The 11,547-nt window shown below is 41.4% G+C and overlaps 1 protein-coding gene across 1 annotated transcript; it reads right to left on the bottom strand.

The window, feature by feature from the left end:
- Window positions 1–183: 183 nt before the first annotated feature.
- Window positions 184–6,767, bottom strand: LOC100279268 (RNA-binding (RRM/RBD/RNP motifs) family protein). The gene is made up of 6 exons (NM_001152289.1): window positions 6,312–6,767; window positions 6,159–6,199; window positions 4,527–4,690; window positions 4,345–4,447; window positions 4,027–4,196; window positions 184–1,060 (listed from the first exon to the last, which is right to left on the bottom strand). Exons 1-6 carry the CDS (start codon window positions 6,608–6,610, stop codon window positions 596–598), a joined length of 1,242 nt encoding a protein of 413 aa, NP_001145761.1. The 5' UTR covers window positions 6,611–6,767; the 3' UTR covers window positions 184–595.
- Window positions 6,768–11,547: the final 4,780 nt, after the last annotated feature.

The raw sequence follows: 11,547 nt of genomic DNA on the forward strand, positions 1-11,547 counted from the left end.
TAAAATACGCCACAGCCAGATTAAAGTCGCATAATGATACAACCACATATAGGTCCAGCTATCATAAAACTTGGAACACCAGTAATGAGACAACCACACATAGGCACATAGCTCCAGCTATCATAAAATGGATAGCAACAACACAGAATTTTGAAACGAGATAACACGCATTCAGATCAGAATGGAGACAAATAGAAACCCACACAATTCAATAGTATCAGTCCAATCCTTTGCTAAGCTTCTCTACATACATAAGCAGAGATGGCGAAGTCACTGGTCAGTGAGCGAATGTTTTACATCAAAATACATATGTTCCATGACACCATATTGTTACCACAAAGCTTGTAGTTTCAAGGGTCTTCTAAGGCTCATGCCTACGAGAATTTGAGCTGCACCTTCTACAGAAAGCTCAGGGGGTGGGGGTGGGATGAGGCAGTTCAGGGTTCAGCGACTACAGACTAGAATCTTTGTTCCAGGAAAAAAATGTTCAGATGCCGCTGATTCAACAAGGTGAATGGAATGTTCCATTTTCTCGGTGGGAATGTATAGCTTTATTATCAGATCCTAGAGGAAGGCAAAGGCAGTGAATGGATTATCATTTTCCATAAGGGTGGTATCTGCTGGAGCCCCGACCACCAGCGCTGCCACCACCACCCATGCCTCCAGCCCCACCGTAGCTGCCATATCCTCCCGCGCCATACCCTCCTGGAGCACCATATGCACCACCTCCATAGGCACCACCATATGCCGCGTAGGCACCATATGGACCTCCATACATGGAGCCACCATATGCAGAGCCATAACCTAAGCCATAGCCAGCAGTACCACCGTATCCATACCCTCTGCCATAGGCACCATATGCTGTGCTGCCATAATGTGCTGCAGCAGTTGATCGGTAGCCACCACTGTATCCATAGCCACCACCACTGCTGTTCCCAGAAAAGCCATTGCCACCACTACCACGGTATGAATCACGATGACCACCACCACGACTGTGTCTTCCATTTGAGCTTGAATCACCCACACCAGGTTTTTTTGGTTCAGCTTTCTTAATTTCAACCTGCAAAATTGTAGAACAATTGGAGAATTTAGTCAAACATTTTTCAAATTGACTCCTGTTGCAATGATTACATCAAACAAAGAGAAATTATGCCCCTCTAATATAAGTCTATAACTAGGGAGAACTGTTGCATGCAGATAAGTCAAGGCATAAACCCCAACCAGGGATCACTAGGCAAAAAATCTTATTGACGAACAGTGTTAAGTGATACCAAGTCCCAGCACAGGATGCAGATTGTCAAGTCTTCCAACGAGTGGGATATTCTGATTTATCTTGGTTTCCAGCCATATGCAGTCTAAATTATTTAATTTCCTACAATATGATGTCTAGTTTATTCATGGTTTTCAAGTTGTCGCCTAGGCCTTCAGGCGCTAAAAAAATCATGGGTGTCCCTGTAATCCAGCAAAACAAGATAAGACGCGAGGAAGAAGTAGACAACCAGCAGGATTTGAGGAAGGTCAAGCTCCTATCTCTGTCCCATCCCCATCGGCATGGCCATGGCAGCTTTCCTCACCGGCCAACTGCAGTATCAGGGATGTGAGAGAGACAGCAGCAGGCTAGCAGCTCTCAATGTGCATAAAGTGGGGAGGGATCTGCAAGGGGGAAGTGAGCGAGGGAGGAGGAGAGAAAGAGGCAGCACCTGATGGAAGGGTCTGGGAAGGAGAGTGGCAGCACTAGGTTATGTCAAGGGAAGGTTATATGGGCTGCTTAGTGGTCTCTTGGGCCAGGCTTCCTTAGTTTCTTCCCCATTCTTCTTTTTCCTTTTCCTACCTTTTCCTACCTTCTTCATATTCACATGGCATCGCCTAGGCGTCGCCTAGTCAACTACTCAACTCAAAAGGGTGGCTCGCGACATCCCGCCTTAATAACCATGAGTCCATGAGTTTATTTAATTTTCTGCTATGTGAGGTCCAATTTATTCAATTTCCTGCCACGTGAAGCATTGTTCTGTATTCTTATTACTGTCATCATTTGTGTTCTGGTTCATTTATCTTTATCTCAAGTCACAAAAACTCACCCATTACTGCGAAAGGGTCTCTAGCCTAGTTGGTTAGGTGGTCTGAGTACCACTCCTCAGGTCCTGGGTTCGACTCCCCGTGACAGCGAATTTTCAGGTTGTGGTTAAAAAATCCCCTCGTCTGTCCCACGCCAAAGCACAAGCACAGGTCTAAGGCCCGGTCCCAGTCGCGGTCATTCTCACATGGGCTACGGTGCCGCTGTATATGAGTGGGGCAAGGGTTCGGGGGTTTTCTCGGCCTGCGTGAGAAGGTCTTCTTATTATAATGTCGTGGGGGCAGTCATAACCCCCGCAGGTCGAGTTTAAAGGATATTGGCATACAAGAAATTTACAACAATATACCATAACTTGCCAGACGTGTTTCCTACAAACACAAAAGCTTCATATAACCCTAGTAAATCCTGAAGGCATAAACCTTGAACAACAAGAGGACCTAAAAGATATATATGTGTACTATCGCTGATAATTCTCCACAAAGGGGTATGCAAGGAGAACAGAGCAATGCTCTAAAAGATATCAATCAAAATTATGTGCTTGAACTATAACTCAAACAGTGAGGGAAAACCGTCCCCACAGTGTTGTTTGGAAGAAACTGCAGTACTTAACCACATAAACCACCCGAACCCTGATAGTACAGACCCTATAGCGCTGCACCATAACCTAGGCCGATGGCCACAAGACCACAACCCTCAAGTAGGACCACACACCACTCGGGCACAAAAGCGAACTGCCACCATTACCATAGGATGGCACACTGCCACTATTTCATACGTTGCCAGCGAGAGAGGTTAACCAGCCCTAAAATTCACTTCCACAGGGAATTGAACCCAAACACTGGCTGCGCTTCAACTATTGAGTGCGGATTTCTGTAATCCAGAGCAATGCATTTCAAGTAACTGTCTCCGCAATACAAATATAATACCTCATAAAGAACGACATGATGGCATCTATTTCAATAATATGGAGTAGACTGTACACACCCCTATATCCAGAGCTAGTACCATAGACCATACTCAAAAAAGTGTCAGGCCATCAAGTTCAGCACACTCAGTCAAAAGTTCACTTCCTAGTTCCTAGCATGTCCATATTAACTCTCCCTATTCCAAATTGTAAGACATTTTGCCATTTTGGCTTTTTTTAGATACATAAATTTTTCTATGCACTTAGATATAGAGTGAAATCCAACAAAAAAATCGGTAACTAAAAGAATAAAAAACTTTTTATTGAATCATTCAAGTTATAGAAAAAATTCCTTAACCCAAGAATTCAAAATGACAAGGTCTTCTTTACCCAAAAAATAGAACCACTTAGAATAGCCAAACAGATTATATTTGTTGAGAAATGCAAGATGATATGGAGATGATCCTCATTATGTATTTTGGCCAATTGTATTATTTCCTTGTGTGTTCCTATAGGAAAGTTTTTGTACATGTGTCTTCGGTTTCTCTTTTATCATTTCATCCAAGAGAAGTTCTTTTAATTCTATGAATCCTTTTCTCTTGAATATCAGTTAAGAAAGTTTCAGATTGCCTGGTATTCAACCAATTCTTAATCCGAAGTTCCAGACATTTGTTAAAAGAGAAAGAGACTCCACAGGGCAAAAGTACAATAAATACAAGGTATAAGAAAGAAGGCAATGTTTTCTCTTTTTTTCGTTTTTGATCTCCCTCCCTCCAATTTATCTAGGAAAGCCAAAACATCTTACAATTTGGAAGAGGGAGTACTAAACAAACAATGATCGATATTCAAAAACTCCCAAACACACCAGTTATGTACATAGACAGAATCGCATCCTCATGATAACTAACCAAATTAAGTGACAACTGACAACAACGAAGTATAGCACGCCAAGTCAGACCATTTGCTAATTGAACCTGACAACTGCAGAACTGCTTACATGACAATGATATTTACCATCACTAAACGCAATAAAAGATAAACAAGTTACCTGTTTCCCTCCAAGATCATGCATTCTCCCCTCTGACATAACCCTTTCAACAGCATCCTCGCTTTCAAATGTGACAAATCCAAAGCCACGTGAGCGTCCAGTGCTATGGTCAAGCATAATCTGATGCTCAACCACCTTCCCATACGATGAGAAGTGCTCCTTTAATTTATCTGCAAGGTTCATATTAATCATGTTTGCATTTGAAACAAATGTTTTCAAGGTAGCTGGTGGCTGATCAAAGTTATTATATTGCCAGTTCAATACAATGTTGCCATATCTTTTGCTTACAAACAAAAAATGTTTCAGTGTCGCTTGTACCTTCGGTAAGAGATGGTGGAATACCACCCACAAAGATCTTTTTTGTCTTAGGACCGTCTTTCGATGACATTTCCTCTTTTGGAACAGTCCTTTTGACTTCAACCTTCAGCATAAAAACACAGTTGAGAATATTGTCCAAAATTAAGATCGTGATTTTTGGATAACGAACATAGAAGCCTTACTGTTCTTCCATCTATGACATGTTCATCCTCTAGAACCCTGTCAAGCACAGATGGATCGGAAAATGTAACAAATCCAAATCCGCGAGGCATCCTAGTATGCTTGTCCTTCATGATCACAGAATCAGTTATAGCTCCATACTTCTGAAAATGCTTTGTGAATGTTTCTGCACATGCAAATGGAACATATAACGAAAGATAAGCAAAATAAAAAAGTTATCACAGTACAACAAAAATGTATTGCTACATGAGATCAGCAATCTATATTCTAATGTTTCTTTTATAGCTGCAGATACTTGGCGCTACGGATCACTCAATAAAGTATGAATGAGAAACATGACTCCTAAAAGGTTCACATACAGTTTTGGAGTAGGCTTGCAGGATTATTAATGGGAAAGGTTCATCTCAAAGACAACTGTAGTTAAGCTACAGATAAATACCCACATGAGATTGCAAACTAATATTGTGACATTAAAGACCATGACACTCCTATGGTCCGAAGTTAGGAACACAAAACTGACAAATAATTCTAGAACATCAATGCAAACACACACTTACTTGCCATTCAATTCTCAAATAAAAGACTTATATTTTCCAGTTCAACTACATGTCCTTAAATTATTAAAACGAAAGTCATTTCCTGTTTTCTAGTTCACACATCTATGCACAGAGTCACAATTATTATTTCTATGTTATCAAACAGATAAAAGCAGAATCACTCCTATCAATACACCAAATGAAGCCCAATCTGTATTGATCAAATGACATACAGTTCCAGAATAATTACACAAAATAAAGCATATAGATTAACAGTTTATTTAACATGACTGGTATTAATATGATCATCGCAGCACAAAAGGTAGCTCATCAGCATGAAAAACAATGGAGCAGACAAACATGGAACATCATCTCATAATCAGTTTAGTAATTAGACAAAGATTGTGTAGCAGCTGTCCTAAAAAAACCTAAATGTTGAGAATGACTATGTTTCTGAAATCCATTAAGTAGGCTGTCACAAAGCAACAAATATCAAACAGTAATGTTTTATATTACTATTCAGAATACACCAACAAGAAAACAAAGTATAGGCATGCTTCCATAAATACAATGGAGGGACATATACAAACTCTAGGCTTGCTTCCATCAATATAATGGAGGTAGCAGTAGCTCCCAATTCTAAGCTTTTACCACATACACTATCCTACCTAAGCAAGTTCATAGTGCATCAATGACTCAACCAACCCAATGCAGAACTTTATCAGTAACACATGAAAACAGAAAGAAAAAAACTACATCTTTTGCAGCACGACACCTTGCAGTGTATTTTTTTTCCTTTTATGCTAACAAAAAACAGGGCAGACCCAGTGTCAGAGGCTCTCATGTGAGTGGGGTCTAGAGAAGGGATAACCCGAGGCAAGCCTTCCACAAATGCGGAGATCTGCTTTGAACCCACAGTCTGGTGACTCAATGAGACAGCTTTCACCACTGCACCAGGCCTACCCTTCAAAACAGCTAAGAACTAATTTGCCTTTCTACTGTGTTGTTTACCCAGAATATATCGTGTGGTGTACAACATTTTACTTGATATAAACTAAAATAGCCTCATAGTTAGATCCCAAAAGAACTGCTCACTACCTTCAGTTGTCTCCCAAGCTACACCCCCTACGAAAATCTTCCTGCAAAAGCACATACGAGGATGCACCAAACCAAAACTATCAGCCACACCTAATCCATTCCAACAGACCGTACCATACGAAAAACCTAGATACCAATTACCAAGGAACTCACCCCGAGGCGTCACCGCCACTGGAATCTGCATCCCTCCCATCCTCGCCACCGGTATCAACATTCCCAACGGCCTTCGCTAAGCCCCGGCCTCCAACAACGCTTCTCGTCTCGGCCGCCATCGCCGCTGGCTCGGAGGCTACAGCCCCCTCGTCCGCTTCCCCCTCCCCGTCCTCCTCCTCCTCCTCCTCCTCCTCCTCCTCCTCCTCCTCGTACACCTCCTCGACTTCTTCAACCTCTTCTTCCTCCTCTTCCTCGTACCCGCTCATGGTGTTCTGGTTCTCTTCCCCGTACCCCGCCATGCCGCACCGCCGCGACCCGAAGCTCAGCTAAACCCTAGCTCCCAACCGGAGCTAGCTAGATTAGTGAATGGCAGCCTGTCGGAGCAGTAAAGTCTAGGTTTCGCGGCTGTCGGACCAAACCCTAGCGGCGGCGCTTCGGGTGTGTGCTGGACTTGGGGATGGGTGGGGGAGATGCCGGCGAGAGTGGAACCAGATGTTGCTAGTAGCTTTCGTGTGGCCCCCAGGCCCCAGGTGGGTAAAAAACCGATCCATTAACCGTACCCAATTTATCCAAGCCTGAATTAACCAAAGATCGGAACCCAAAATTATATTGAGTAAGTGCCTGTTTGTTTACCCCAATGAATTATATAATCTGGATTATTTTTGAAGGATTATATAATCTGGATTATATAATTTGGATTATATAATCTGAGTAGTCTTGTTTGTTTACCCAGATTATTTGACGTGTTTCTGTTGGACGGCGGGCTTCTTCGATCCGATAGGCGCAAAAACGATTCGGTAGATTATAATGACAATGGTGGGTAATTTCTAGGAAACTTGAAAGGGTAGTGGGGAAGTGAGAAAAAATAATCTGAAATAAGCACCTCCTCACTTGCTTATGGATTATCATAATCCAAGGGGTTAGATTATATAATCTAGGCAAATAAGCTAGACTGTTTGTTTGCATCTTAGAATTATTTAATCCAGATTATATAATCTGGGGGTAAACAAACAGGCCCTAAATCAGTTAACATATTCGGATACCCGAATTATCCAAAATTATATAGTATTTATGACATATAATATATGCTTATATGGACTGATGACTTTATGCGGACTCTTCAATGATTATCTAATGTATTATGTTTGCATGTGCAGACTTCTATTAGTTCTAGTTCAATCATTTATGTTTCTATTATACTGGACTGCAAGTTTTGTTCTGTATCAAGTAACATGTGATGTGGCACTGCTAACACTACGGATTTAATTTGTAATGTGTGAATTGTGAAGTTGAGATACTTGTGCAATTGAGGTGGTCTATTGATGTTGTAAGTTAATTATTTATTACCCTCATGTTGTGTTGAATCTAGTGATATATTGCATTGGGTGAACTCTGATTGGGTAAATCGAGATTACCCGAACCCGATTTTTTGGGTACCCAAATTTCGTGTACCCGCTTATTTTGGGTACACTTCGGGTAATGGTTTTTTAAAACCCGAATGACTCGACTTGAATTTTCGGGTAACTCGAAAGCCCACCCGTACGACTAGGTTCATAGGACACATTGGGTTCGCTTGCTCCGTTGAACATAGAGATGTGAATGAGAAATTTTTCATCGAGTTTGGACACCCCATTCTCATCCCATAGAGATATATGTATCCACATCCTCATACGCATATTCATCATGGGTATCAAGTTCCTAATAGATCCTTATCCCAACAAGAAAAGCATGATCATCCTATACCCATTGGCACTAGGGTGGGGAAGGGACAAAGGTTGGGCAATCGAGATGTCGAGCAAACTTGTGGTCCTATGGCGAAGGCGCGCTGGAGAGGAGGAGGCGGAGTCATAGGGGTGGGAGGGCAGCGACAGACTAGTGAACGGGGTGGTTGGGCACTTAAATTGGGTGGATATGTGCTTAAAAGGTTTAAGAAATGGTAGTGTTAGTTCTTATGCTTATTATCTATTGGTTTGCACACCTAATTTTACTAGGTAAATATTACCTATGGATAATCGAGTTCGGATGTTAGTTAGTGTCCGACGCCGGCTTCACCTCGCGGAATGTGGAAAAAATATTTCATGTCATTAAAAATTCTCTCTAAAGGCTATTTGCATGTGTATGAGTGTTTTAAGTAGTCACGTTACCATTATATATGCGAGCGTGTAAACTAGAGAGTATTTTCAGCAGACCACACATGCGGATGCACAAATAAACATGTGGAGAGGAGGCAAATCATAGATTTAGATGGTGTTTGGTTTAAGGAATCACTACATCTAAATTGAGGTGGTGTATTATGGGTTCATTCCTCAAATTTAGTGGGACGACCACATTCCTCATATTAGTATTAACTAACTAACTATGAGGAATGAGGTGGTGATGGATTAACTCATTTCATTCCACAAACCAAATAAAAATAGTGAGGTGTGAAAAGATGATGGACTAACTCATTCCTAAAACCAAACACTCTATTAGAGTATAGAAAGGGTGAGCGCATATTTTACATGTAGGCTTGAAAACTAAGATGGGAAAATCCTGTCCCGAGCGACACACGTTAAGCAACCATATATCGTTTTCTCAGGGAAAATGGAAAATTTTGGTGGGAATAGAACGAACTCTGGGGAGATTTTTTCTAGAATATTTTTCAAGTTCCCGTATTTATACATGAAATTTCCTGTTGATATTTATGTATTTAGAAGGCCTGACCAACATTGAGTCATTGGTGTTCTAGTTCTCACACGTTAAAGGCACACGTGTCACACCCGGATTTAAGGGGCAAACTCGGATGTGTCAAAAATGTGTGCTAGCATCAAGTCTCACATATATGATAACTCATGGTACAGAAATAAATATCACATCTTTACTATATAATAGAAGTTCTGTACAAAATAACTAAACAACTATATCATACGAAGATAACGATCCAGCAACCATAGTTGACTGAGAGACGATGACCTAGACCTCTCACGAACTCATCGCGACATCCTTCATGCTCCTTATCTTGTGGTACCTCTCCTTGACCTGGAAAATGTGAGTACAGCAAGGATGAACTCGCATACGTTCATCGCTCAACAAGTTGTGGAGAATAATGTGAATGAGCTCACTTACGGTCGGGGCTCATGTGAAGTGTATGACTTACCAAAAAAGATGGTTAAAGCTGAGCATTGCTTTTAGAGTTGGTCAAAAAATTTATTAGCAGTTACTAAGTATAAGTAGATACCATCCCAAATAAATAAGAGATCAAAATTAATAATAAAGCCACAATGCAATGCAAATGACAAATTAAGTTCAATTCTATAAGTTAATCATGTGAGTGTCCAAGCCGCTCAAGACCGTGAGCACGACTGATATACTAGTTTTACACTCTACAGAGGTTGTGCATCTTTACCCACAAGTCGTGTTACCCATTTGCCAAGGGATCGCGAGTTTTCATTCATCTCTGCCTTGAAGATGAGTCAGGGTAGCACTACAATGTCTTCACAAAGTTTCACTAGCTTTAGAAAACTCGCTACGATTTCTAATGAGAGAGGTATAGGAATTCTCCATCTGAAAAGCCATCACAGCATGATCAACCCGAGAACCTCCCTATACCGATAACTCTCCTACCGCCCTTGCCCCTTTCGGGTAAGGTAGTCCTCTACTAGCTTTCCTAATTAGTCAGCCAAGGGTGTCCCATACCACCCTTGTGTTAGCACTGTTTTCTCGGGTGGTTCTCCATGTTCCAATTATCATAATGATCTTATCATGAACAGTGATAAAACTCATTGACCGTAAATAGCATGGTCATGAATATTGTGAATCTTAACACCCAAAACCATATATAGCAATAGCATATACTACCCAAAAGTTCAGTGTTAATCAAGGTATGAAGAAGACAAAACTAGGGTGTCCTATTGGGTCCCATCAAAATTCATATAAGCAGATCATAATGATTAATAAGAACATTATTGGGTAAATAAGAGTGATCAAGGGCACAACTTGCCTTAGACTTGAGATTCTAGGTACTTGACCACATTGTCTTTGGGTTTCTCGTGACCTCGCTGCTACTCGTAGCAATACATACAAATAGACAAGGAGTACATAAAATTAACATTACACCAAACATGGGAACAAACAGCGTAAGAATATTCTATGCGTTGCTACGAGATCGTAGGTTCGAGGACCATTGAAATCGGAGTTATGGTTAAATGGATATAGTTTTCGAAGGATTTAAGTGATTGACTATTAAAATTATGCCCTAGGTTGATTAATATAAATCATGCAAGAGAGAGTTATAATTATCTTTAACTTAAGTGTACATCTTAATTTAGGTGGAGGTCACATTCTAGTCATAGCATGGTTAATAACAGGTTAACTTGGGCTAGAAAGAGTAATCTACTACACAGAGGTTAAACAATACTCATTTATAAAAACTATGTGATATGCTACAATTAATGTTGCTACTGTGTAGGCCATTTCATTACGGAGCTAACACAACTGGAACAGATTAATTTGGAGCTAAAATAGTGAAGTTATGGCTTTTCTAAGATTGGGACATTATTTTTGCACTCAAATGATTTCTCCATTTATTTTCATTGATTCCTCGGTTGACTGGATTGCGGACCATATTGTTTGAGAGCCCAAGGTTGATTTTGTAAGAATAAAGGACCTTATTGTGATTGTCTCTATGTTGAAGGGGACAGATGGTTGATTATCTCGAAACCAAGGGGCTCTTTATAAAGTTTTCCGCACGAAGGGGTATGGGTGGAATCTGGCCATCCAGATCAAGCTTCTATGACCGAGATTAAATTGATCGTGACCGAACCGGTATCAAACGACCGCGGTGAGATCGACGATCAACGGTTCCACTTTAAAACTCCAAGATCGGACCATACGCTTCAAATTCCAATTGAACGGTCCATACTAGATCTATACAAACCGATACTCACTTCCTAATCCCAGACGTTGCTCGGGAGATCAACGGTCTCTGGCCCATCTCCTACCTCCGGCGTTGCCCACAGTGGTGCCGACTGCGGTGCATGGTGGAGGCCACGCTGGAGCGAGGTGTCTAGGCATTCTAGGCCCTTACATCTACTAAGGATAGGTACACAAAGCTCAGTCGAACGCGAACCGGATAGGGGTGTCTCACCGTTGCTTGTCGTGACGATCGGTCTGGTGATGGCGGTGCTCGGATCCCTGATGATGGCGAGCAATTACCGAGCCACCGGGTCATCGCGGCGCCCGCTGCCACCACGCCCAG

The sequence above is a fragment of the Zea mays genome, chromosome 6, assembly GCF_902167145.1.
Source record: "Zea mays cultivar B73 chromosome 6, Zm-B73-REFERENCE-NAM-5.0, whole genome shotgun sequence".
In the NCBI taxonomy this organism is placed as follows: Eukaryota; Viridiplantae; Streptophyta; class Magnoliopsida; order Poales; family Poaceae; genus Zea; species Zea mays.

Excerpts from the sequence above, each read along its gene's own strand:
- LOC100279268 (NM_001152289.1), bottom strand. The coding sequence starts at position 6,610 with ATGGCGGGGTACGGGGAAGAGAACCAGAACACCATGAGCGGGTACGAG. Across the intron at positions 6,200-6,311 it reads AGTGGCGGTGACGCCTCGGG|GAAGATTTTCGTAGGGGGTG; the intron begins GTGAGTTCCTTG and ends GTGCTTTTGCAG. Across the intron at positions 4,448-4,526 it reads ATGTCATAGATGGAAGAACA|GTTGAAGTCAAAAGGACTGT; the intron begins GTAAGGCTTCTA and ends TTTATGCTGAAG.